Source organism: Nyctereutes procyonoides, unplaced genomic scaffold (genome assembly GCF_905146905.1).
Source record: "Nyctereutes procyonoides isolate TBG_1078 unplaced genomic scaffold, NYPRO_anot_genome, whole genome shotgun sequence".
Classification (NCBI taxonomy): domain Eukaryota; kingdom Metazoa; phylum Chordata; class Mammalia; order Carnivora; family Canidae; genus Nyctereutes; species Nyctereutes procyonoides.
Genome location: NW_026575125.1, coordinates 19,946,740 through 19,974,658, shown reverse-complemented (window position 1 = coordinate 19,974,658; position 27,919 = coordinate 19,946,740). Strand labels below are relative to the sequence as shown.

The 27,919-nt window shown below is 48.6% G+C and overlaps 2 protein-coding genes across 2 annotated transcripts; both read right to left on the bottom strand.

Annotated features, from left to right (window-relative positions):
- Positions 1-17: 17 nt before the first annotated feature.
- LOC129517837 (uncharacterized) lies at positions 18-22,620 on the bottom strand. The gene is made up of 5 exons (XM_055337984.1): positions 22,521-22,620; positions 15,633-15,844; positions 15,158-15,483; positions 9,291-9,419; positions 18-168 (listed from the first exon to the last, which is right to left on the bottom strand). The coding sequence occupies exons 1-5, from the start codon at positions 22,618-22,620 to the stop codon at positions 18-20; spliced, it is 918 nt and encodes a 305-aa protein (XP_055193959.1).
- Positions 22,621-22,921: 301 nt separating this feature from the next.
- Positions 22,922-27,350, bottom strand: LOC129517836 (transcription factor SPT20 homolog). Its single transcript, XM_055337983.1, has 3 exons — positions 24,611-27,350; positions 23,633-23,765; positions 22,922-22,988 (listed from the first exon to the last, which is right to left on the bottom strand). The coding sequence occupies exons 1-3, from the start codon at positions 27,348-27,350 to the stop codon at positions 22,922-22,924; spliced, it is 2,940 nt and encodes a 979-aa protein (XP_055193958.1).
- Between the last annotated feature and the right edge of the window lie 569 nt (positions 27,351-27,919).

The following is a 27,919-nucleotide window of genomic DNA, read 5'->3' as shown; positions in this document are numbered from 1 at the left end:
CTGGAGGCCCGGGTCTCTTACAATTCTTTGGCTGAGATTTTTCTGGAAATCCCGTCAGGCTGAGTAGGCCAATTGAAAGCATCAGGGCCTACAGCTGAGGAACTGAGCACCGCAGCAGACAAAGCTTGCCCTCTAGCTGCACACAAGCCGACCCACCTCACACAAGCTCTGCAGGCAGCAAGCAACTGAGTGTGAAAGATTGTCCTTATAGTAATATGAACAATTCCCAGTCCCACTGCAGACACATTTGGTGTCCTGCCCGACTGACTCAGCACTCACCAGTCCTACACATGTAGACAGCTTTTTATTTTAAGATTTATTTGAGAGAGTGAGAAAGAGAGAGAAGGCATGAGCATGAGCAAGGGAAGAAGCAGACTGAGAAGCAGACTCCCTGCTGAGCAAGGAGCCCAACAGGGGGCTCGATCCCAGGACCCTAGGATCATGACCTGAGCTGAAGGCAGACACTTAACCAACTGAGCCACCCAGGCTCCCCATGTAGATAATGTTTTATTGCCAGTGTTTGAAACTCTGCTGGGGCTTCTTCAGCTACTGAACGTGCTCCCTACAAATCCAGGGTAGGCCAGATGTTCCAAGGAATAGCCCTCAACCATTAATAAAAGGGATGTAGGGCAGCCCTGGTGGCTCAGTGGTTTAGCGCTGCCTTCAGCCCAGGTGTGGTCCTGGAGACCCAAGATCGAGTCCCATGTCAGGCTCCCTGCATGGAGCCTGCTTCTCCCTCTGCCTGTGTCTCTGCCTCTCTCTGTGTGTCTCTCGTGAATGAATAAATAAAATCTAAAAAAGAAAAAGGGATGTAATGGCAAAATAACCAAGCCTCTCACTGCCAAGTGGGACAATTCAGAGATTAGTGCAAGATGGTCTCCCAGATGCCCCAGCAGGACTGTACCTGGTGGCCCACAGTGGCAACCTGCTCACTGACACTGATCACTTACCCTGTATTGACTGCCTTCCCTTCTCGTCTCTTCCCCACTTCCCTGCTGAGGCTTTCCTGGCATCACATCCCAGGTAAACCGCTTGCACCTGAATCCTAGTCTCAGGGCCTTTGGGGGACTCAACTTAAAACACCTCCTAATTGTAGTTGTGGAAATCACATTGTCCCTTCCCTCAGGGCTCACAGAATGACTAGTGGGGACAGTTGTTCTGCAGCCTCTCCAATCCATGACTAGCCATCTCACTTGGAGCCTTCTCAGGAAGGGGGTCTCATGAAGTGGTTTCCATGCTTTTCCACGCCTGTTCATGAGTGGACATCTGATTGCACTGATAAAGCCCTCCTGGGGACCCTGCCTACTACCCAGCCTGACCACCTTACCCTCACTGCCTTCTTGCAGCCTCCACCAGCCCCTAAGCAGTTGTTCCCAAGGATCCTCACATCTGATCTGCCTGGGGAGCATGTTGAAAATGAACTTTCCTGAGCACTATCAACTGAATCAGAAGGTCTGCAGATGAGGTCCGGGAATCTACATTTTAAACAATTCCTCAAGGGATCTCTTAGTGTGAAGTTTGAGATCTGGTACTCAGATGTATGAGCAGATAGCAATCAGCATCATCAATTTACCCCAAACACTTAACAGCTCATTCTTATTCAAAACCCATAGCACTTGGTGGATAACATCAAGTGCTTCCTCTGTTCTTTCTGGACCTTTCACTGTTCTGGTGTGCCCTTCCCATGGTTCTGTGTCCTTTCCTGCACCCCGCCCCCCTGCCCCCAGCTTCTGACATTGCTTCACCCATTGTGCAGAGAGCAGATGTACCTGGAATTTTAGGTTTCCCAGAGAGGAGCTTTGCCAGTGACTGCCAGGCATGGGCATCTAAAAGCCCAGCTGCCTTGCTTGGATCTGGGATAAACTCTTGGGGTATAATTTACCCTCAAGAGCTTCCCTGAGGCTGGGACTTCACTCAAGATCATTCCTTACTTACTTGCTTATCTTTTTTTTAAAAGATTTTATTTATTTATTTGAGAGAGAGCGAGAGAGCATGAGTGAGGAAGAGAGGGAAAAGCCAGCTCCCCACTGAGCAGGGACCCTGACGCAGGGCTCAATCCCAGGACCCCGGAATCATAACCTGAGCCAAAAGCAGATGCTTAACTGACTGAGCCACCCAGGCATGACATCCCTTGCTTATCTTGAAATATAATAAAAAAAACTGGAGGTATCACAATCCCAGATATCAAGATAGTAATCAAAGCTATAGTAATCAAAACAGTTTGGTACTGACACAAAAATAGACACAGAGATCAATGGAACAGTATAGAGAGCCCAGAAATGAACCCAGGATTATATGGTCAATTAATCTTTGACAAAGGAGGCAAGAATATGCAATGGGAAAGGGTCTCTTCAACAAATGGTGTTGGGAAAACCAGACAGCTGCACTCAAAAGAATGAAACTGGACATTTTTTCACACCAAACACAAAAATAAACTCAAAATGGATGAAAGACCTAAATGTGAGACTTGAAACCAGAAAGATCCTAGAAGGGAGCACAGACATTAATTTCTCTTACATTGGTAACAGCAACATTTTTCTAGTCATGTCTCCTGAGGCAAGGAAAATAAAAGCAAAAATAAACTATTGGGACAAAATAAGAAGCTTCTGCATAGCAAAGGAAACAACTAACAAAACTAAATGACAACATACTGAATGGGAGAAGAGATTTGCAAATGACATATCCAATAAAGGGTTAGTATCCAAAATATATAAAGAACTTATATAACTCAACACAAAAAACCAATCCAATTTAAAAATGGGCAGAAGACATGAGCAGACATTTCTCCAAAAAAGACATACAAATGGCCAATAAACACATGAAAAGATGCTCAATATCATTCATCATCAGGAAAATTCAAATCAAAACCACAATGAGATATGACCTCACACCTGTCAGAATGGCTAAAATCAAGAATACAAGAAACAACAAGTGTTGGTGAGGATGTGGAAAAAAGCAACTCTCTTGCCCTGTTGGTGGGAGTGCAAACTGGTGCAGTCACTGTGGAAAACAGTATGGTGCTTCCTCAGAAAATAAAAATGGAATTACCATATGACCAGTAATTACTGGGAACTTACCCAAAGAACATGAAAACACTAATTCGAAGAGATATGCACTCCTATGTTTGTTGCATTATTATTACGACAGCCAATAGATGAACAAAGAAGATGTGGTGTATATATACAATAGAATATTACTCAGCCATAAAAAAAGAATGAAATCTTGCCATTCCCAATGACACAGATGGAGCTAGAGAATATAATGCTAAGTGAAATAAGTCAGAGAAAGACAAATACCATATGATTTCACTCATATGTGGAATTTAAGAAACAAAACAAAAAAGAGACAAAAAAAATAGACCCTTAACTATACAAAACAAACTGATGGTTGTCAGAGGGGAGGTGGAGAGGATGGGTGAAATAGGTGATGGGAATTAAGGGTGCTTACCATGATGAGCACTGAGTAATGTATAGAACTGGTGAATCACTATATTGTGCACCTCAAATTAAATATAAATATAACACTGTGTGTTAACTATACTGGAAATAAATTTTTTTAAAAAAAAGGATCACCCATTGCTTGGCTTCTTGTCCTTCCCTGGCCTGCTTCTGCCATGCCCTTCCCGGTGCCCCTGGGGGCTCGTCCTCAAAAAACCACTTATACCTGAATCATGGTCTCAGGGTCCACTTCTGGGGACATTTATCAGAAATCTATTTTACTTTTCTCCCCCTGACTTTTGCTATGCAAGTGAACTTAAAAATAGCTAATTACAACATAAATAACATTTCTGCTCAGTATCAAATTGTTCACAAGTGGTTTCAATGATATTTAAAGAACATGCCTGCATACTTTGCAGGTCGTGAAAGTTGATGCCCTTCTCCCTCCTCTGCCATTTCTTGTCCCCTCTAGTAATAGCTAAGACTTAATTAGGACTTACTGCATCCCAGACATTGTTCTAAGCACTTCATGACTGTTATAGCATTTAATTCTCACAGCAACCCTGTGATATTGGCACCCTTATCATTTCCACTTCATGATGAGGAAAGTGAGCACAGAGGTGGAAGGTGACTTGCCCAAGGTCACACAACCAGCAATCCTTCCAGAAAGTCTGGTTCTAATATCTGTGGCTGACCTGGATCTCTCCCTTTTCTGATCACGCTGTCCTTATTTATGTGTTTATTTGCTTGGCATAACTTTGACATTTCTTGCTCACCATGCACTTTATATGGATAGGTCTGGTCTCAACCCCGAAGGTGGTAAGCCCCTTGAGGGTGGGACCAATTTGTCATATACTTGCAGCTTCCCCCTAGACTGGGGCAAGCCCTTCTATGTACCTTTATATCGTGAATCATGCTATTTACTAATTTCCTCCTGCCTAGTCCTCAGTCCACTTTCTTCAACCACCTGTTCAGGCTACAGCCCCAGACTTTCTCTTCCTCCTCCTGGTCCATCACCATCACACACCACAACCAGTAGGCTGTCCAACACTTGAATACTATACAACCACATTGTGTGTACACTGGCCTAACTTCAAGACTATGAGCAAAACCCAAGCCTGTGTCAATCCCCTAGTCCTCTGCCCTAAATCAAGATACATTTTGCATACTTTGCTGTGTTGTCTAAGTTGGTAGCTTGTAGCCACATGTGGCTATTTAAATTTAAATTTAATTAAATTAAAAATTCATTTCCTCAGTCCCACTTTTCAGTAGCCACATTTCGAGTGCTCAACAGCCACTTGCGGCTAGTGACTACCAGAATGGAATAGCACAGACAGAGAACATGTCCATCACTGCAGAAAATCCTTACTGGAGAGTGAGTGCTACTTCAGAGGCTAGCATAGCTGATTTTTCTCTTGAAGACTAAATAATATTATTTCTCTTTTGCCAGCTTCTATAGACTCCTACACATTGCTACTCAAATCCCATTCATGTCCGCCCTAATTTGCAGGACCTAATTTGCTGCCTGGGATGCAGGCTGGAGGATGCAGTGAGGGAAGCTCTTTCCTGACCCCTCTGGCTTCCAGGGAATATTGCCACACCTGAGTTCTGTGGGCTGCAGCCTTGCTTCTTCATGTGCGGAAACATTATCTGTATCAAACACATCCAAGCATATCCCATCTTGTTTGCCAGCACCCACCTGCCCGAGTTCCTGGCCCACAAAGGACATGGAAATGGAAGAGTTAACACAAAATTACACAACACACTTTTTCACTCTCACTGTAGACATATCTGGTTAAAAACAAAATGCGGGTCTTGGGCCCCGTCTGCATGCATCTCCAGGGCGACAGATCCAGAAAATTTTTTTCATATTTTATATTTTTAAAAGATTTACTTATTTGAGAGAGAGCATGAAGTGGAGACGGAGGAGGAGTCTTAAGCAGATTCTGTGCTCAATCCCACAACCCTGAAATCATGACCTGAGCTAAAATCAAGAGTCAGACACTTAACCGGCTGTGCCCCCAAAGTGCCCCCTCTACCCCCTTTTTTTGTATTTTATTTTTTTTAAGATTTTATTAATTTATTTATTCATGAGAGACACAGAGAGAGAGAGAGAGAGGCAGAGACACAGGCAGAGGGAGAAGCAGGCTCCATGCAGGGACTGCATAGATCATCCCAGAACTCCAGGATCATGCCCTGAGCCAATGGCAGGCGCTAAACCGCTAAGCCACCCAGGGATCTCCTTTTTTGTATTTTAAATGCATTTTCCTCTGACTTACACAGCTGACAGTCTTTAACCATCTACATTCTCTCTGCCTCTAGGGAGCGAACTCAACAGCAGCAGCCACGGGTCCACCCCTCTCTTAAAATCAGTTAAATTCCTTAAACCTTGAGTGGTCAGTTCCTGCCAATACACCATCTCCACTGTGCCTCAAAAGAACTCGCTTATGCTAATCAGGCCTACTCCCAGGGTGAAGGTGGGAGGTACAAAGTCACAGGCCAGGTGGCAAACTGGCCCAGGGAAAGAGACTCATGTAGGGCCCCAGGTCCCAGAGAGTGCTTCCTAAAAGCACCACACAACACTCTAGGGAGAGTTTCACACTCTTTTCTTTTCCTCTTCTATCTTATTTCTTTGGGTTACCCCTACACCTTCAGTGAATGTGTTAAATATTATGAGTTTGTCTTTGGAGAAAAAAAGCAGGAGCTTGCATCCATTGCTGGGAGCAAGGCCACAGGGAGCAAAAATCCAAAGACCATGAACCTTGGCCGCCAAAGGGCAGCTGAGGTGACAGTCCTGAGCAGGGTGGACCTGGATGAATACGTAACCTTTCAGCAGGAGTGTTTCAGAAATATTTGCGAGAGAGGATCCGGGAGGACCAGAAGTGTGCTGGTGCAGAGGAAGGGCAGGGTCCTGCAGGAAAGAGATGGTGCCCTTAGAAGTGGAACTGAGGGGAGTCTAATGAAGAGCCTGAGTCCAACAGGAGGGCAGGGTTAAATTTAGGCAATCCACAAGGCATAGGGACACACCCCGAGGCAAGTTGCCTCCTCCTAGGCCCCAAGGGGCAAGGGACAGAGCAAGTCACCCAAAACTGGCAGAAGCTGTAGCTCAGGGAGAGGGCTGCTGGCTAGTAGCCAAGCCAGTTGGGTAGGAAGCAAGCCAGGGTTGGGGGGCGGAATACCCCAATACCTCTCACTTTCTGCCTCCAATCTCTTGCTGGTGTCTGTGCTGACTCGACCCAACCAGAAAGCAGCCATTCTCCCGAGGAGATCTGGAGAGGAAAATGGGGAATGTCCAGCTCAGGAGTGCAAGCTGTTTTCCCCCAGACATCCAAGGTGTCTGGAGACTTTGAAGGCATCCGGACTCCACACATACCAGAGCCACTGTCTGTAGCCAGTCTCTGTCTAGCACCTCAGCCTGCCTTCAGCCTTCCACAGCCTCTTCATGCTGGAAGCTGCCTCTTTCCCACTGTGTGATGGGCTCTAGCCCACCTGCGCCCCACAAGGGTGGCATGTCATCAAGGCCTGGCCAGTCCTAACAGCCCACCTCCCCAGTCACTGGAGGTGGGGACATGAAGCAAGTAGAGTTAAATGGGATTCTTCCCGGAATTGTATCCTTCTCTTGTTACTCTGTTTCCTTCCTATCATCTGTTTGTCCACCACCTATGGACAGAAGAGAGACGCTGTCTTTTCTCTGCCAGGATGATGTCAGTTTTGCCCACTCCCCCAATTACACAGAAGAATATCTAGGGGAAAAAGAGACCAACACAAAAAGAGACACAGAGCTGAGAGGACAGAGAGCCTTCTGATACAGTGGATGTCTTAGAGCCCTTGAGAACATGTCAGTTTACTGGGCCAATAAGCCCCTCTTTTTGCTTAACCTGGCTTGATTTAGATTTCTATTACTTGTACTAGAAATGTTAGCACAAAAGCCCCAACTAACAGAAAACACAGTCAGACACACACCAACCTACTCTCTACATAGAAGTCACCCCACACTTCTGGGTCTCGATCCTTATAAAGTGCATTCATAGTAATCTGTCATCTCATCAGCCTCAATGAAAATGCTAAATCATTGTTACTTTACCATGATATATAAGAAGAAGCAACTTTTAAAAAATAAACCTAGATCAGTACACTATTTTTTAAATGTATTTTTTCAAGATTTTAATTATTTGACAGAGAGAGAGCTAGCACAAACAGGGGGAGGAGCAGAGGCAGAGGAAGAAGCAGGCTCCCCACTGAGCAGGGAGCCTGACCTGGAGCTCAATCCCAGGACCCAGAGATCATGACTTAAGCTGAAGGCAGATGCTTAACTGACTGAGCCACTCAGGCCCCCCTAGATTAGTACACTATTAAATACTGTATTATAGGGCAGCCCCGGTGGCTCAGCAGTTTAGCACCGCCTTCAGCCCAGGGCGTGATCCTGGAAACCTGGGATCAAGTCCCACATTGGGCGCCCTGCTTGGAGCCTGCTTTTCCCTCTGCCTGTGTCTCTGCCTGTCTCTCTCTCTCTCTCTCTCTCTCTCTCTCATGAATAAATAAAATCTTTAAAAAAAGACTATTATAATTTCTATTTTAATATATTCTTTAATAATATTCATAATATACAAGGACAAAGTTTGACTCTTCCACACTTAACAAGTGGTGCATGCTGCTTAAGTTATTTTAAATTCAGTATGCAAGAAAGAGCATGGCTTAGCTACGAATTCAAAATGACACATCAATATTGTGTTTGGGCCCAAATGTGTATTAATATCTAGACTGAAATTTAACTATGTGTTACCGCCTTCCAAACAGCTTCCATGACCTGGTATTTGGAATTCTTGAATTTTGCACTTAAAAAAATCAATTACTTTATTATTATAATTTTCATGGTTTGTTTCTAAAAGAGGAGACACGAGCACTTTCTGGCTGCTATTTGCAAGTACTTCTCCAGAAATAACACACTGTGGGTTTGGATAATTTTATTCCCAATAAAGGAAAAGCCAAACTGGATAAAAATTTCTCCTTTTCACTTTTGTTTAGAAGAACTAGAGATACCCTGATATATTAAGAAATGATAATATGAATATACCTTATAGATCTGAGGTCAAAATAGAGAATTATCATTTTTATGTCCCTCATAAATAGATCATTCTTTTTTTTAACCATCTGAACCATTTTCAAGTGTACTATTCAGTAGCTCATTCTATTCTAACTCATATTCTTGATGCCTCCTCTCTCTAACCAATAATCCATTGTGAGGACAAGTTAAACAAGGGAATAAAAACAGTTGAAAGCAGGGCACCTGGATGGCTCAGTTGGTTGAGCATCTGCCTTGGGCCTCAGGTCTTGATCTCAGGGTCCTAGGATGAGCCCAGAATCTGGCTCCCTGCCCAGTGGGGAATCTGCTTCTCCCTCTCCTTCTGCCCCTCCTCCCTGCTAGTGCTTACTCTCTCTTTCTCTCGTAAATAAAATCTTAAAAAAAATAAAAAATAAAAATAGTTGGAAGCCATAAAATGGTGAAAACCACCATCCTAATGCGAAGTAGTCAGCAGGGTGATAAAGCAACCAAGGGGCTGATGCCCAAATAGGTCCAGCTAATCTCCACAAACTGCAGAGAACACCTAATCCACATCTAAGGCCTTTACAGTTGAAATTATAACTCCATTACCATTTGAAAAAAATCCCAAACCTCAGAACACTCTCACAAACCTCTGGGCATCTGTTGGTACCAAAACTGAAGTTGGAAATCTCAGATTCATATCCTGGTTCCACCTCTCACTAGGTCTGTGACCCTGGGCAAGTTATTGCATGTTTTTCCTTTCTGATGCTTACTTTGTGTATAGGTAAATGAAAACTTCAAATATCTACCTAGTGAGCTTGGCCAGATCACAATCCGGGCACACCACAGTCCGATGCGGAGTCAGGGAGAGAATGTCAGCTTCGACTCCGCTGATGCTTCCACTCTGATTTACTATCAAACCAGCAGATGGATAAAAGCTGCACAAAGGATAAAAGTGATAATGATACAAATCAGTGAACAGACACAGCTGGTCAAATGGTCCTAATAGGGTAAGGAGTCCACCAGGTCAGAGAAAACAAAAAGCCCTAACTCATTGTATCAGTAGGCTGGGGTAGGACCATGGCACAATAGCAGTAGTTTTCAAAGTGTGATCCCTGGACTGGCATTTTGAACCCAGGGACTCCTGAGAAATCAAAATTCATGGGCCCTAGCCCAGACCTACTGAACCAGGAACTTGGGGGCAGGGCCCACCAATTTGCATCTTGAGAAGCCCTCCGGGGAATTCTGATGCCTGCTCAAATGTGAAATCCTGCACCACAGCATGAGGCGACTCCTTCTGGCACCAGTTTCACGTTCCTGTTCCCATGTCTCTCATGGGCCTGTTTACCACCCAGAGTTACTGCGAGGATAAAATCCCATGTGGACTTAGAAGTGCCCCGTTATCTGCAAAGCCCCACACAAATAGGAAGGATCTGTTTTTCTCAGGAGCAATGCTAGGCAGAGAACTTAACTGGTTCTGCCCAGATACTGAGTGATCAGCCCCACAAATGGGCACAAGGTTGGACTGTCCCTTTCTCTGTGGTCTTTGGAGATCACCTGCATTTTCGTCGGTGAAGGAGAAAGAGATGGGATGTCAAGAGCCTGCTGATCGAAACCATCTGCTGAGGGACCTAGCTCCAAGAACATCTTCTCTTCCTGGCTCACTCTGAGCAGTACTGTCCCACAGAACTTTCTCTGGTGATGGAAATGTTCTGTAATGTGCACTAATCTTCACTGTCCGATACAGTAACCACCAGCCACATGTAGCATTTGACAACATGGCCAGTGCGACTAGGGAATTGCATTTTACATTTTATTTAATTTTAATTAATTTAAATTTGAATAGCTGCATATGGGACATAGCTAAAATACAAATTTATTGTTTACCTGAAATTCAAATTTAATTGGGGGTGCTGTATTCTTATTTCCTTAATCTGGCAAACCTACTTTACAGATTCTCAGTGACATTGACCTTGACTCCTCCAATGAAAAGTTTGATTAAAAGGCTCTCTATCCATGACCAAAGGAAGCAAATTTGACCTTATACTGGCCAGAAAGGGCACCTGGCTGATGTTCTTTTTCTAAAGACAGTTTTCAGAGAGATAATGGCTGAGAAAATCAATATAGCTGATGACTAAAAAGACAAACTTGTACTATCATTCATACACTCATACTTAATTTTCTGCAACTGAATCCATCTTCCATAGACAGGTTCTGATGGGAAATGGGAAGCAGTAGTCCAGAGAGCCTAATTTAGTCAAGGATAATTCTGTACTTGGAGCATGGTCCTAGGTACTGGGACATAACAGGGAGAAATGCTATCTGTGGGTCATGCTAGTGATTTTAAGGCAAACTCTACCCCTTTAATTACTCAATCCCTTAATCACCTCAATGAATGACTACCACATTAAAGTCATCATGGGAATTGAAAAAAAATAAGATCCAGAGTCTTTCTTTATGACTATATTTAAGCTTTGCTTCGAAAACACATCAAAGAAAGTATAGCAACTAGAATCCTGCCAGTTCTCAGGAAGACTGGATAATATTTTCCCCAAAACCCTATAATTTCAAAATGTGAACAAATAGAGGTGCTTTTATATCTCCATTCATTCTGGCCCTCACTCTCTGCCATAACTATCTTTGGCATTTTGAGGTCTCCAAGCTCATTCTTGATATAATAACATAGTATTTTACAGTTACTGATTAAGCAGATATCTGATAACATCATTTTTAACTAGAGGAAGAGATTCTGAAACTGGTACTCCCTCCCCAGGAATAGCAAAGAAAACACACATGGTATTTTTATGAAGTGAATGGTGTTCCAGAAGGCAGGTTGACTCTTGTAAAACCCAGGCTCTCCTGTTCCCAAGAATGTCCAGGTCAAAGAGTAATGATCATAGTTTTGCTCTTTCAGAAGGTTTTAGTGTAGCAAACAGCCAGCAGATTTAAAAAAAAAAATCTTAATAACATTGTATCTTGACTATCCCCTTTGATATTTTCCTGTTTTCTCTATTGCTTAAGATATTCAACATGGATATATACTTAGCTTTGGAGATCTGGCGACCTGGGAACCAGTGGGTCTCTAGCAAGAGAATATTAGGTGATGAAACTGCTCTCCTGCCTCCTCCCCACTCCCACAGGGTCCTCCACTGTTTTTATACCCATTTCACTAAGATAAAGGTCTTGACACTGGGAAACAATTGGCATTCTGCCCAGAGAAACCCAATTTTTGAAGGGTCTCCAAAAATAGTTCAGATGTCAATTTGGAAATAGGGCACTCACCCTGGAGGACTGCATGTAATAGGCACACAGACAGTGGTTTTCAGAGTGCAGGTGGTCCCTGGCCTAGAAGAGCAGCAGTATCTGAGAACTTTTTAGAAATGCTAATTCTCAGGGCTCACTCATGCAGACCAACCTGAATGACGTCAGTTACCTGAGTATTCTATCCTTCTTTTTTTCTTTTTTAACCTTTCATGCTTCTCTTTCTTCAGAAGTAGCGCCCCCTTCTCACAGGCATATTCAGACCTTTCCTCCGAGAGTACAGCAGTATATTCTCAAAGTGTGGTCTCAGGACCAGAAAAAGCATCAGCCTCAGCTGGGAACTTGTTAGAGACGCATATTCTCAGGCCTCATCCACCCAGATCTACTCAATCAGAAATTCAGAGGGTGGGGCTCAGCCAATTGTGTTTTAACAAGGCCCCCAGTGATCCTGGATGCACACCAAAGTTTGAGAAATAACGAAGTAAGAGTATTCCCGGCTATTGAGCTTATTCTGTGACTTGCAGGCTTGCCCAAAAAGCCCTATGATTTTATTCCCACGGGATTTTATTCCTTTGTCAGTCTGCCTTGTCCTCAAAAAAGTATTAAAAATTGCAACTGCCATTCACAGTATTATCTGTGTATATAAACCTGTTTCTCAAAAGGATTCGAGAAAGGGTGTCTCAGCAGGCTTTGTGGGATCTGTATGACAGGAAGGCAAGCATGGAAAGCCACAGATTTGAAGATGCCTCCTTTCCCGCTTGATGTAGGCAGACGAGTGTTTCTTTTATTTTTATTTTAAAGATTTTATTTATTTATTCATGAGAGACACAGAGAGAGAGGCAGAGACACAGGCAGAGGAAGAAGCAGGCTCCATGCAGGGAGCCCGATGTGGGACTCATTCCCAGGACTCCAGGATCATGCGCTGAGCTGAAGGCAGATGCCCAACCGCTGAGCCACCCGGGCATTTTAAACACATTAAAAGTGTTTCTTTTAATCAAGCTGATAGAACAGTTTGCCAAGATTTGAATCTACTGGAGCATAAAAACCCATTTTTACAGGCCACCCATTGTAGCCCATCACTGCGGAGACATTTAAACTCTCAATCTTTAACTTAGAAGGTTAATTAGAAGCTAATTTAGCTTCTCCATCAATTTATACTATGGATGCAGATCTAGGGGTATATTTCAAGTATGATGGGTATTAAAGTAACATTTAATCCAGTCTCTCCCAGTCCAATCCCTCCTTCACATTCCTACCAGACCAACTGTGCTAAACGGTAGCTCCAGTCACAGCACTTTCCTCCAGTGGCAGCTCCCCAGTATTAACCGAATTAACTTCACATTTTTCATCTGGCATTCAAGACTGAAACTGTAGGTACTAGATTGAACCATATGAAACTCTGCCATTTTAATTGGGCAAAAATGGTCAAATATCAACAATTTCACATGGTTCACCCTAATGTTATCGATTTCATATTTAATTTGTTCACCTACTCGATAACCTTTTTCTTTTTCCTGTTCTAAGATTTAAGCTTCTTGGAATTTTAATGCTTAACCTTAAAACTGTCAGCCCAACTGCTGGTGAAAAATCTCAGAAAGATAAAGAGAAAATGTTCCTTTCCTACAGGTGCAGAGAAGCAGACACTTACTGTGTGGCACAAAGCCAGAATCATGTCACGAAATTACAACTGGGAACATTTACTCAAATATCTGGCCCATTCTCCTGGCCAGTATGGAGGTTTGAGTGAAAGGCCATGATCCTGTTTTGTTTTCTGTTACTATAAAACTGTCCTTTAAAGTGTTATTTGTAAGGAAACGTATCCCTTAAGATACCTGGATATCAGTGTTTGCTGCTATGTCTTACAAAATAGAACCTATAACACCTAAAGGTCTGCAGCTATGGTCATCTTATTTAATAATGTGTCACTCTGCTAATAAAAATACTTAAATCATCAATTCTGTTTCCCAAAAAGTGACAAATTTATCTGTCAGATATCTTTGTTAAGTGGAAGAGCTTTGGAATTTCTCTCTCCCTTCAGGCATGAAAGTGTTATAAATCTGTCCTCCCTTGGATTCTTTATTCAAACAGTGGACTCTTTGTTTCATTTAAATTACTAAGAGAAGATCCAGGATATGGAGGCAATTGATCATTCCAGGCTTATCCTTCACTTCCCCTCTGTACATACACCATACTATACATACTATACAGACAGCTCCCCCTCTGCATACATCATCCTCCAGTGTTCCTCTGCTAAGAACACCTCTTCCCATAGTCATCTCAACCTATCAAAATCCAAGCCAGGATCTACCCAAAGGTCACCTCCTTTGTGAGTTCTTCCCCAATTCCTTTGGAAAGATTTATCTTAAATGATAGTTGCCATAGTCGCCTTGATTTATACTCGTGTGTATTTCCCTTGTCTCTGAGTAGATTTTACTTTTTCCAGTTTTATTGAGATATGATTGACATATGACATTGTATTCATTCTAGGTGTACAACACAATAATTTGACGTATGTATATATTGTGAAATGATAACCGCAATGTTTAGTTCACATCTATCACCTCACGTAGTTACAAACTACTTTCCCTGGATAAGCTTCAATCCCACTTAGATGGAGAATGTGCCTTACTCCTCATGCAAAGTATCAAGCAAAAGGCCTTTCAATGTAAGCATGCTCTCAACATTTAAAAGATGACACTGAAGAAGTCTCCTACAACCAGCATTGATGGTTGAGTATTCCCGGCTATTGATATGTTGATCTAATTGACCCCTAACACCAACCATTCTCCCTCCACCTGGTGGGAAGTCAACTTCCCTGCATGCTCTGAAGATTCTAGGGCCTGATTCATCACTATACCATAAGAATTTCTATGATTTCAGCGTCCTTATAGATAGATGAGTCTTCCAATAGTGTGGCCCTCTTCCAATGATCGTGTTCACTAGCTACTACAGGCGGCCACTGCCATGGTTTTACCCTAGACGTCATCATTGCTGATAACCATAGGCCTCCATAATCTCACCTTCAAACGCCACACTCTCCAAACAGCGCCAAAAAATAATAATAATTTCAAAATAACTCTGGTCTCTCAGAGTAAGAAAAAGATGCACAGCCCCAGATAAGAGTTAAGATCTCCCCTTCCCCCTCCACCTCTGGCACAGAAGCTCCAAGGCTTCGGTGAAGAGCTGCTTACAGCCCGAGAGCAAGCCTGCTGGGTGGGGCGGGCGGGGCGGGAGGGGGTTGGGGTTGGAGCTATTTTTGCATGCCACTTTAGGCACCTCTGGGGGAACAGCACTTTTCCCCATCAAAGAATGCCCCCCAGAGCGATACTAGGGGTGGGGGGGGAAAGCTTCCCGAGCTGCCCGCGCCTCCGCCGCTGACTTGCCAATCAAGTCTTAAACTCTGCAGAAAACTCACCCCGAACCGTCCTTCGGGAAAACTGTCCCACCGGCTGTAGACCTCGGCCCTTTCCCTTTGGAAACTGGGCGGGCAGAGCCAGAGAGGTTCGGTGGAGACGAGGAAAGAAGGCGGGGACCCGGCCGTGGGTGCGGGCGACGGCGCGCAGGTGCTCTTCCCGCGGGCCCCGCGCTGCCCAAGCCCCCGGCCGGACACCGAAGCGTCAGAGGCTCCCACACCCTGAAGAAGGGCTCCAAGTTAGCAATCCGGCAGCCGCAGCCGCTCAGACAAAAGGACTGAGACAAATGGCACAACCGGCCCTGGCACAGCTCACTGTCCCCTTCGGCCTACCACCACCGTGCTGTGTCGCCACGACGGGACGGCAGTGGGAGGGAGGGGAACTGAGCGTTCCCGGGCCGGAGGCTGCTTGCTCTTGGGGCAGAATGGGAGCGGGGAGAGGAGACCCTGCGGTGCCCTCCTGCTCCCCCAAACCCACAGACGTGTAAGGGGGGACCCTGAGGGAGCTGCTCGAGGACAGCGGGAAGGTCTGTGCGACGGGAAAGTTGGCCCCCCGTTTCCTGCCTGGAACCTCGCTGAGCCGCACAGACCCGCGGGCCCACCGTGGGAGACGTGGCTTTGGAAATTCTTGCCCGGGCTGAACAAATAGCTCCGGGGTGTGCAGTCCGTGAACCTGGAGTCTGGTGCCCCCTTGTGGTCAAGAGATATCTGAGCGCGAGAAGCTCAAAAAGTACCGAGGCGTCCTGTGTCTGGAAAGAAAATGGGAACGTGGCTCCCAGCCCGCAGAGCTGGAAAAAAGGACGTAGGCAGTTCCCAACGCTGCACAGGGAGGAGCACAAGGCTTCCTTAGGAGGTGCCCAGGAGATGGGAGACAGAACCGGGAGAAGGGCGTGAGAGTCAGCAGGCATAGCTGCCCTTCGCTGAGGGAGGCCCCAGAGGAGAAACAGAACAGCCCCCAGCGCGCAGACCCCGCCACCCTGCAGGGCACCTCTCTAGATCAGAGAGCTTTAATTTTTTTGAATTTTATTTATTTAGGATAAACATACAGAGAGAGATAGGGGCACAGACAGAAGCAGGCTCCATGCAGGGAGCCTGATGTGGGATGGGACTCGACCCCGGGACTCCAGGATCACGCCCTGGGCTGAAGGCAGACGCTAAACCGCTGAGCCATCCAGGGATCCCCTGATCAAAGAGCTTTAGAGCCAGAAGAGGACTGTGTCCCAGAAGTCCTCTGTCTCCCTCCTCTCTCTGCCCCAAAGACCAGAGGATAATAATATTAAAATTGCACTTGGGATTGATCAGCTTTACCAACCAAGGTAACCCTGACAATTACGACATATGCCCAAGGGGTCATGAAAGAAGGGGAAAGGAGGCGCGGTGCCACATGGTTGAAAGCAGTGATTAGAAAAAACAAGTTTCATGTATGCAGTCCACCACTGAGTTGAGACCGGTCAACACATCAGTTACCTGTACTCAGACACAGGCATGGATGTGGAAAGGACACAGAAAATACCAATGATGCCAACTTAATACCTTTATTGCCTCAGGCCAGTCCTATGTGATCCTCAGTTTCTTCAGTCCTCAGAAGATCATAATACCTAATGGGCAAGGTTATTAAGATTAGAGGCAATGTGGGACACCTGGGTGGCTCAGTGGTTGAGCGTCTGCCTTCAGGGAGTGATGTGGGGGGGGGGGGGTCTGGGGATCCAGTACCACACTGGGCTCCCTGCACGGAGCCTGCTTCTCCTCCTGCCTATGTCTCTGCCTCTCTCTGTGTGTCTCTCATGAATAAATAAAAAATCTTTAAAAAAAAATATTAGAGGCAATGTATAGAAACAAATAGAAGCTACTATTTATAGATTTGTTTACAATTGTGCAGAGGCATTTGTTGCTGGTTTCTTTTGACAAAAGCCCTGGTGGCTCAGCGGTTTAGCAGCCCAGGGTGTGATCCGAGAGACCCGGGATCAAGTCCCACGTCAGGCTCCCTGCATGGAGCCTGCTTCTCCCTCTCCCTCTCCCCTCTGCCTCTGCCTCTCTCCTCTCTGTATTCTCATGAATAAATAAATAAAATCTTAAAAAAAAAAGAACTACTGAAAGAGAAATCAAACATTTCAAAAGAGCAAGGTATGCTGAAGTGCTAACCATAAATGTAAACATGGTGGTTTCGGTTTCAGATTTGGCTGTGAGTTTCCTGTCAGCTGAGGTATAAAGCGAAACCTGACAACCTGTACAACACCAGTTACCAGGAAGGAAGGGGGACACTGCCTTCTCATGGGAGACAAGCTCTTCTGGGCTCCAAATTTCAAAAGCAAAGTCTCAGGGGTTTTTCTGCAGTGGCTTGAAAATTACCCGAAACCCTGACTATTCTTTACCATGGCTTTCCAAGGGTGCCGAACTAGTAATACAGTAGTAATTGGGACTGGGAGAAATCGACTGAAAGTTACTCAGATTTCCACACTTCACATTCTTATCCCACATTTCTTCAAATGATTTCACATGAGCTTTTCCTGAATCCATCCATTGTAAGATCACCCAAAAGACATTGAGACTCCCCACTTCCACCCCCAAGGAAATGTTTTCATTTGTAACTCAGGCAGAAGCTTTAGACTGATGACAAATTAAAGCAAAAGCACAGAGGTATTTGTAGATGAAACAGCTAAATTCAAGCCTCTCCTCTTTCCAGAAGCAATTCAGGCCTATAAAGGCCACACAGATCTCCCTTTAAGGCCAAGGTCACCTTCCAGGAGTATTAGCACATGAAGTAAACAGCCTTTGCAAAACAGCGCTACAGGTGAGCTTTCCCATCCAAACCCCAGAGGCACCTCAACTAATCTGCATATGCTAACTCGAGTTACCGGGGAAGATGCCAAAATAAGCTCCTGTCCTCCCTCACCTTTACTGTAATCCCCACCTAGGTTTTGCTTTTACCATATGGTAATTATTTCCAAATCACAAGTGCAAACACTCACTCTGATTGGAAAATTAGCAGATTTCAAACTCAGGTAATTTGTCCCTAATGAGGAACTTGTTGAACTGAATTTAACAATTAACTCGCACACCCTTTGCTGCCTGCGGCTATGGGAGTGAAGCAGGAAAGGAGCAAGGGCAGGCCGAGGGCCAGGCAGGACTCTGGCACAAGACAAAGGTTGGCATGAGGCAAGGTGTGTCACAGGGCCGTGGGAACATCAGGAACTTCACTGTTCAAATGGATATAGACAGCCAATTACAAATATATGCCAAAATAAAATGATATGGTGAGCTTCCACGTACCCATCACTGCAGCTCCCAGTACCAACTCGTGGTTGCTCTGGCTTCAGGTAGGTTGAGGAGCAAGAGACCAAGAAAATGAACAGGGAAGTGGAATGAAAGAGCACGTAGTGTGTTCCCTCTGTTGAATTCCTGCAGGTTTCAAGCTCCTTGTGGGCAGAGGTGGGATAGGTGAGTTAAAATTAACTATTGGGATGGTTTCCACCCTCCTCGTTAGCATTTTGAATATGGCAGGGCAGAGCCTGGGAAAGAGCTGGCCCTTGTTTTCCAGGCTCTACTACTCCCCCTGCCCCATGGTGGGGGCCACTTGTTCTCTACTCTGCTGCTGCAGGTGACCAGAAGCCCTGAGGATTTCTGGGAGCTCTGGCTTTAGCACACAGAATCAGCATGATCATGCTCCCTCCAACTGTGCGCTCCGCTGATTGGCTCCTGCCTTTTCTCAAAGAGCACAGTTACCCACTTCAGGCCTTAGGGAGTTTCTAAGATCTCCTTTGTTGCTGTCCCTCTAGAACTGCGCTATTCAAACAGCCACATGTGGCAACTGACCACTTGAAACATGGCTAGTGAGACTGAGGAACTAATTTTTCTTTAATTTTAACTAAAATTTAAAAAATGATACTTGATCCAATTATTGGAAAACTTGTACATATGCTTGGAAGATGAATCTACATTTTCAACTGTAGATTTTATAAGAACCTAAGTACAAATCAAGTATTTCTGATGAAAATCTAGCATCTGAATTAAAACAGGCTGTAACTGTCCGGATTTTGAAGATGATTTAGTAAAAATAAAAGAATGTAAAATATCTCATTAAGGATATATGAGCGCCTAGCAGTTTCATTCAGGGGAGCTTGGGACTCTTGACATCTGGATTGTGAGTTCAAGCCCCACATTGGGTGTAGATATTACTTACAAATAAAATATTTAAAAAATTATTATGGGACACCTGGTGGCTCAGTGGTTGAGCGTCTGCCTTCCACTCAGGGTGTGACCTTGGAGTCCCGGAATCGAGTCCCGCATCGGGCTCCTTGCATGAAGCCTCCTTCTCATATGTCTGCCTCTCTCTGCCACTCTCTGTGTCTTTTATGAATAAATAAATGAAATATTTTTTTAAAAAAATTATTGATTACATGTAGAAATGATAATCTTTTGTATATACTGGGTAAATTATTAAGGATGATTACTTCTGTTTCTATTTATTTAATAAAACCTGACTAGAAAATTTAAATTATATGTGGGGCCCAAATTATATTTTTATTGGACAGCAGTGACCTAGAACCAGACCCCTGTCTGCACTTGCAAGTTCCATTCAAAAGATACAATTCTGTCGAGATACTCCGGCCTGTCGCAGAGGCCCCAATTGCCAGACATGTCCTGCTCTATGGGCCCACCCAGGAGTTTCCTAGATGGTCATCTCCTGGACCATCTTCTTTGCTCCCCATGGGAAAATTCTGGAGCCAACTACATTAAAACAACCACTGCATGTTGGTCAGTCATTAAGTCATGAACACACAGGCTGCATGAATCTAATTTAGACTAAGATGACGAATTTGACCTATGGTTAAGAAGAGTCTCCAGGTTCTCAAGATGCTAAAAACAATTTCACTTTTATTCGCAAAACAAAGCCAGTTAATATCCTCAAAAGATACATTCCATGAAGTACACACCTTGGTAAGGAATACTACAAGGAAATAAACAAAGACCACCAATGGTAATGTCACACAAAGCTGAATTTATTTACTGGCCTGGGAAGGGAGCTCCACGTGACTCAAGGCCAAGTTGACCTATGTCTCCCTGTAGCATAATTGAACCCTGAACAACATAGATTTACGCGTCTCAAGTCCATTATATGCATATTTTTTCGAGAAATACCGTAGACTACGGTACATGTATTCTGTCTTCCTAATAATTTCCATGATATTTTGTTTTCTCTGACATACTTTATTGTAAGAACACAGCCTATACTACAATAATAGACAAAACACATGTCAGTCGAGCGTTTGAGTGATCGGCAAAGCTTCTGGTCAGCAGTAGGCTATGAGGAGTTACCTTTTTGGTTAGGCAAGAGATACAGATTTTTTGACCTCGTGGGGACTCGGCGCCCCTAACCCCCACACCGTTCAAGGGTCACCAGTACCGAGAGGGCAAAAGGAAAGAGCTACATCAAATCAGGTGAGATTCTCAGTGCAGGGGTCCGGTCGATTCCTCTTACCGAGTGGTCATTACACTGGCTCACTCGTGAAAAGTGCAGGCACGTGCACAACGATGTCCGGGACGGGTTACCTGAGGGCCCTAGCAGGCTCAGCGTCACTCACGTGGCAGAGCTGACTCATTTCTTGAAGTTGGTCGAAATCCTCCCTTACCGGGGCTGGGACAGCAGGCCCAGGACAGTCGGGGTTGATCAAGCAGGAAGCACCAGTTCCCTGCCTCTTTGTTCATCTCTTTTGGGCTGCCAGGCAACACTTCCCTTTTCTCCTAGGGCAAAAGGCAGGCAGCATGCATGTGTACATAGAAAAACACATTTTATGGCGACAGGGTGCCCCTTAGAAAACCGTAATGGAATGAAATATGAGAGGCTCTCAAAAAAATACATGTACACCAACGCTCCTAGCCAACGGTACTCACAACGGCCAAGAGGTGGAAGCAACCTGCACGTCCACCAATGAACAACGGGTAGACACAATGTGCTATATGCACGCCAGGGAACGTTCTTCGGCCCGACTAGAATGAACAAAGCCCGATACGTGTTACACCACAGGCGAACCTCAAACCCCTTATGCCCAGTGAGACAGGCCAGGCAAGGAAGGTCACGTGCCATCTGACGCCGCCATCAGCAAATATCTACAACAGGGAAGTCCACAGACACAGGAAGCAAACTGGTGTTTCCGGGGCTGGGGGAGGGGAGGGTGGGCAGCCAGGGCTTCCTGGCTCCAGGGCTTTCTTTGGGGTGACGAAACTGTTGTGGAACTAGAGCTGGCGGTCCCAGAGCACTGGAAGCATAGTCAATGCCACTCAGCTGTACGCCTGAAACCGGTCACTCGGTGCTTAGGTGAACTACACCTCCAGAAAAAGAAGGGGGAAACAGCGAGAACTTCAGGGATATCTTGAGCCCCACTGAGACAAGAAAGCGGGGACAGACAGACACGGGGGAGCCGGGGCTGCCGAACAACTGATGGCCACCAGGAAGAGACAGGGAGAAAGAAACAAGGGTGGAAGGGAATAAAGGGGAAAGGAGAGAAAATGAGTGGGAAAAATCAGAGAGGGTGACAGAACACAAGAGACACCTAACTCAAAAAAAAAAAAAAAAAAAAAAAGAGGGATCCCTGGGTGGCGCAGCGGTTTGGCGCCTGCCTTTGGCCTAGGGCGTGATCCTGGAGACCCGGGATCGAATCCCACGTCGGGCTCCCGGTGCATGGAGCCTGCTTCTCCCTCTGCCTGTGTCTCTGCCTCTCTCTCTTTCTCTCTCTGTGACTATCGTAAATAAATAAAAAAAAATTAAAAAAAAAAGAGAGAGAGAGAGAGAGAGAGAGAGACTCCTAACTCTGGGAAACGAACTAGGGGTGGTGGAAGGGGAGGTGGGCGGGGGGTGGGGGTGACTGGGTGACGGGCACTGAGGGGGGCACTTGATGGGATGAGCACTGGGTGTTATGCTATATGTTGACAAACTGAACTCCAATAAGAAAAATATATTTAAAAAAAAAGAGAAAGAAACGGGTGGATTCCGCTTCGGAACCTGACAGAGAGGTTGCCAACACTTGAAAAGCAAATAAAGCAAGCTCATTTTCGAATGCTTAGCTGTTTAACGCCTGCAAACAACCTGCAGTTCTAAACCAAGTCAGCGACTGTACAGGGGGAAGCGAGACATCCCACAAGTGCCTTTTCTTTTTTCTTTTTATTTTTTTTTTCACAAGTGCCTTTTCAAGGCCAGATTGCACCTGGAGGAGAGAGGCTGAGCTCTGCGGGGCCTGAGGGGGCGCGGGGGGTGGGGGGCACTGAGCGCAGCCCGGGGGCCACCACCAAGCAGGGCGCCCCTGAGCCACGCTGCCCATCGGGAGGTCTCTCTCCCACATCCTCCACACAGGCCTGACAAGCACGTCACCTCTCGCTCGGTAGGCGTCACCTCTTCTTTCAAAGCGCCTTTGTAAAAACTGCAGGGACGACACCGTGCACAGACCTTTCAGAGCACACACCGAGGCCATCCCTCTCAAAGCTGTCTCTGGTATTTAATAGGTCACTTCAGTACAGACTATGTACAGGGAAACCATGTTTAGAAAGCTACGACCTTGGCGTCCCACGCGACAACGTGGGCGAACCTTGAGGACGTCCCTTACTGGCCGCGCGGAGTGAGCCAGTCACCAAAGGACACGGCTGCCCCGCGATGCCGCTTCAACCAGTCATCAGTGTTGGGCTGCGGAGAGGGGGAAATGGGGAAATGGGGAGCTGCTGCTCCGTGGGGATAGAGTCTCGCTTTCGCAAGAGGAGAACCATTCCAGAGGTCCTTCACGCAACGACGCGAATCCAGTCAGCATCGCTGAACCGCACACTCAAAAGCTGCTGAGCCCGTACACTTCAGGTCAGGGTTTTTAACACATCTGAAAGTTTTCAGATTAAAAAAAGATACCAGCTTTAACTGACTGCTAGTGTCGTTTTATCATTTTCGAGAAATTATAGGCTTTAGGACTTTATTTTTTTAAGACTTATTTATTTATGATAGAGAGAGAGAGAGAGGCAGAGACACAGGCAGAGGGAGAAGCAGGCTCCATGCACCGGGAGCCCGACGTGGGATTCGATCCCGGGACTCCAGGATCGCGCCCTGGGCCAAAGGCAGGCGCCAAACCGCTGAGCCACCCAGGGATCCTCGGCTTTAGGACTTTAGACTGAACCTAGTGTGGAGCTGAGGACACCGCAGAACATTCTCCTAAAGAGAACTCAGTCTACAACTACAGCAACAAAGCAACACAATCCCAGGTTCTTAAATCGCTGCCTTGTTTCTACATAACGCTCATGAGGTTGTGCTTCCGTAGAGTTTAGACATCTCACCGTAAAATACCGATACCTCATGGAAAACAAACAAAAACACCAAAACCACCCAACGTGAAGTCAAAAATCGGGAGGTCACCTGGGTGGATGCTCTGGTGCTTTTAAAATAAGACAGAAAATAATGCAAGACTCAGAACTGGGGAGGCGAAGGCGGGACTCTGGTCATTTTACCTTTGGACTGGCTTGCGGCCTGCTGGCCCTGAGGTGGCCCAGGCATCTGGGCTGCTACCATTGTCACAGCTGCAGGGCCCTGCAAGATTCTCAGCTGTTGTACCTGCTTCTGGAGCTGAGGCTGGGGCTGGGCCTGAGGTGGGGGGTGAGACTGGGAGTCAGACTGGGGCTGGGGCTGGGGCTGGGGCTGAGGCTGGGGCTGGGACTATGGCTGAGGCTGGAGTTGGGGCCCTGCAAGATTCTCAGCTGTTGTACCTGCTTCTGGGGCTGGGGCTGAGGCCGGGGCTGGGGGTGATACTGGGGCTGGGGCTGGGGCTGAGGCTGGGGCTGGGGCTAGGGCTGACCCTGGGGCTGGGGCTGGGGCAAGGGCTGACACTGAGGCTGGTGCTGAGGCTGGGGCTGGGACTAGGGCTGAGGCTGGAGCTGGGTCCCTGCAAGATTCTCAGCTGTTGTACCTGCTTCTGGGGCTGGGGCTGGGCTGGGCAAGGGCTGACACTGAAGCTGGGGCTGGGGCTGGGGCTGGGGCTGGGGCTATGGCTGGGGCTGGGACTAGGGCTGAGGCTGGAGCTGGGGCCCTGCAAGATTCTCAGCTGTTGTACCTGCTTCTGGGGCTGGGGCTGGGGGTGATACTGGGGCTGGGGCTGAGGCTGGGGCTGGGGCTGAGGCTGAGGCTGGGGCTGGGACTAGGGCTGGGGCTGGGGCTGGGACTAGGGCTGAGGCTGGAGCTGGGGCCCTGCAAGATTCTCAGCTGTTGTACCTGCTTCTGGGGATGGGGCTGAGGCTGGGGCTGGGGCTGGGGCTGGGGCTGGGACTAGGGCTGAGGCTGGAGTTGGGGCCCTGCAAGATTCTCAGCTGTTGTACCTGCTTCTGGGGCTGGGGCTGGGGGTGATGCTGGGGCTGGGGCCGGGGCTAGGGCTGACCCTGGGGCTGGGGCTGGGGGGTGAGACTGGGGCTGGGGCTGCTGCAGCTGGGGCTGACCCTGGAGCTGGGGCTGACCCCGGGGCGGGGGCTGGGGCTGGGGCTGCGACGACGCCGCAGGGGACAGCTGCAGTGCCTGCAGAGGACGAGGCTGGCTCTGCCCGGGTGTTCTCTGGCTCTCTGCAGAGCCGAGCTGTGCCAGCGCCGACACCGCTGCCTGGGGCTGCGGCAAACTCCCTTTTGCACCGAACTTCACGAGCACGGCTGGCTGAGCAGAAGAGGCCGCTCTTGGACTCGCCGCGCCTTGTGCACTTGACCCCTGTGGCACTGGCTGCGGAGGGCCGGGAGTGAGGGCTTGCTGGAGTTGGTCCTGGGGAATCAGCTGATAGACCTTCTGCTCTGGCTGCTGCCCGGCGTTCAAAAGGAGCGAATCTTGCGGAAGCTCCAGGAGAGTCACTGGCCTGAGGCCTGAAGCGCTTTTTAAAAAAAACTGAACGCGGACCGGCGGCGCAGAGGACACTGCCTCTGGCGGCCGAGCTCCCGAGGGCTCGGGCACGCTGCTGGGCTTACTTGCCGCAGGAGCCGCGGAGCCGGCGGTAGAGCCCTGCCTGGGGCTGCAGGCCCCCGCCACAGCCTGGGCTCCGCCACCAGGGCCCGCCGCTTGGACGACGCTGCGGCCGGCGCACGTGGCCGTGACCGGGGTGGCCGGGCTGCTCTGGGAGGAGCTGGCGGGGGACAGGGTGGTCGTGGGCAGCCTGCTAACTCCAGCGTCCTGTGTCACAGAGGATTTCTGGGACTTGACCGGGACCGGGGTGGCCGTGGTTCTTGATGAGGAGCCGGCGGTGGGCAAAGCGCCTGCAGGAAACATGCTGACTCGAATCAATTCCACAGCGGGCTTCTGGGACTTGGCCGAGACCGGGGTGGCCGGGGTGGCCGGGGTGGCCGGGGACCTCTGTGAGGAGCTGGCGGCGGCCAGGGCGGCTGCAGAGAGCGCGCGAACTCGGATCGCTTCCCCAGGCGGCGGCTGGGACTTGGCCGTGGCCGTGGCCGAGACCGGGGTGGCCGGGACGGCCGGGGTGGCCGGGGGCCTCTGTGAGGAGCTGGCGGCGGCCCGGGCGGCCGCGGGAAGCGCGCGAACTCGGATCGCTTCCCCAGGCGGCGGCTGGGAGTCGGCAGGGACCCTGGGCGCCAGGGTCCTCTGCGAGGAGCTGCCGGTGGACAGGGCGGCTGCGGGAAGCGGGCTAACTGCAGTCAGGCCCACGGAGGGTTTCTGGGGAAGACTGGGTGGCGCCGGAGCAGGAGCGGGAGGTGGCGACTGAAGGAAGCTGCTGGCCTCCTCCCCTGGAGGAAAACTGTCACCTGACGAGCTCCCTCCTGAGCTCCAGGGAAGTCTGATGCGCAGAGGTGGGTGTCTGATGCCCTTCCCCAGGACTGGAGACCAAACCGACACCGCCGTCGTCGTCGTCGTCGTCATCGTCGTAGGCTGTTGCGCTTGTTTCCCGGGAGGGGGCCCGCCGGGGCCGGGTGACCACGCGGTGGCCGGGCCCCGGGCCTTCTGCTGGCCCACCGCCTCCGGCCGAATGACTAGCCTCCCGGCGTCAGCCTTGGACTCGGGCGGGACACGGCTTGGACGGTCATCTGTGGCCGAGCGCGGAGGAGACGTCGGTCGCTCACAGCCGGCTCTGTGCCAGGGCCTTCTCTGTCCGCAGAAAGGTGGGTTGCTCGGCGGCTGCGTGGAGGCCAGCTCCGTGGTCTGAGGCTCACGGCCGCCTTCATAGCCAAACACACCACCGTCTCTTACCTCGGGGGCTGGCCAGACCCCTGCAGGGGAGACGTGGCATCTGGCCGGCCTCTTCCCTCTGGCGTATTTCTGCACATCCACTTCAGAAGGGACGGCCAAGTCACAGGGCCTCCGTTTCCACAGATCCACACAGCTCCCTGCTTTAGAAATCTTGAGGTCGTACCGCTGCCCGGCTTGGCTTTGTCTGCTTTTTTTGCAAGAGGCCCATAGTCCCAGCTCGGGAGGAGGTGGGCATTGAGACAGCTCCTGCTGGCGAGTCAGCGAGGGTGCGGAATACCTCTTGAAGCTCCTTTTCATCGGGCGAGTGTTCATCTTCTGCTTGTTATAGAGCAGCCTGTTTGCAGCGCAGGCTACTGATAGAGAAGGATCAAGACACAGGGGTTCGGCGGTAGCCAAGATCAGCTGGCTCTCAAGCAACAGTTTCTCTTCCTCGGTCCACTGCTGGCCATCGCTGGTTATGGACTGCACGTCGCAGGCTAAAGTCTGCATCGTGGGGCGCAGGAGAACGTGCCTGGTCTGGTAGCCGGCAGGCTCGGCGAGGCTGCACTGCCTGTAGTCCCGTACCTGGGCTATGACACACCCACAGTGGAAAATGTTAACCTGAGCTTGTTCCAGGAGATCCACCAGGGCAGGAGGCAACTCTTCAGCATCCAGGTATTCAAGCAGTTCGCCTTCCTCGTAAGGCAGCCGAATGGTCTCCGAGCACGAGCCCTGCTTCCCCTCCAGCATCAGCGAGTATCCCTCCCCTCCTGGGTGTAGGTTGACCACTAAACACGCCAACGACTCTCTCCTAACCAGCTTCTCTAACAAGTTCGCGTTGCTTCTCAGTTCCTCCGTAGCCTCGGGCTCTTTCCCACACTCTTCCACGTAGATGTCATAAAGCTTTTCAAACAGAGTTGCTGCCCCACTCGACGAGCATTTCCTTTTAGGAGGCCTCTGCTGGGCACTCGCGATGACATAGTCCGCACGGTCCAGAGCTCGTTCTACGGCGTCTTGCATCGTGCTGCAAAAGGGGCCCTACAAAGTAGAGAAAACGCAAGCGCCTTGAGGACTCTACTTCCATCTCTCACGTCTCGCAAGCGCCGCAGCTGCACAGCGGGAGCCACCAGCCTGACTTGCAAATGGTCGGCCAGAAGCCCGCCCCACGAAAGCACCACGCAACGTACCTGGGATTTGGGGAAACAGCTACACGTGTTGGAGCCACCAGGGCGCCGCCTCTGGAGTCGCTGGGGGCTGGGCCGGAAGTGGATGGGAGCCCCCCGCCCCCTCCCCCCTCCCGGGCTCAGTGCCCCTGCCTCCGCCCCCCCTCCCCGCCCCCCGCCCCCGCCGGAGCATCCACTTGTGCGCACGTGCGCTCTCTGCAGGCCACGGGCGGGCGGGCTGCAGGCCTAGGCCTCCAGGCCTAGGCCTCCTCCTATTGTGGCCTACGAGGCCCGCCGCCCGCACCTCCACCTCCGCGGCAGGGCCAGACCCTTGCTTTCCACTTAACGCCCAAGGCACGCAACCGACCCATAGGCAACGATCCGATCCGAGGAATACGCACCCCCCCGCCCCCCCCACACCCCGTA

Coding starts and splice junctions, on each gene's coding strand:
- LOC129517837 (XM_055337984.1), bottom strand. CDS start 22,620: ATGGCCTCGGTGTGTGCTCTGAAAGGTCTGTGCACGGTGTCGTCCCTG. Junction 15,845..22,520: donor TGACGCCTACCGAGCGAGAG/GTGACGTGCTTG, acceptor CTTGACCACAAG/GGGGCACCAGACTCCAGGTT. Junction 9,420..15,157: donor TTCCCGAAGGACGGTTCGGG/GTGAGTTTTCTG, acceptor TCCTTTGTGCAG/CTTTTATCCATCTGCTGGTT.
- LOC129517836 (XM_055337983.1), bottom strand. CDS start 27,350: ATGCAAGACGCCGTAGAACGAGCTCTGGACCGTGCGGACTATGTCATC. Junction 23,766..24,610: donor GGGTCAGCCCCAGCTCCAGG/GTCAGCCCCAGC, acceptor CCCCCACCTCAG/GCCCAGCCCCAGCCTCAGCT. Junction 22,989..23,632: donor GGCCGCAAGCCAGTCCAAAG/GTAAAATGACCA, acceptor CCTGACCTGAAG/TGTACGGGCTCAGCAGCTTT.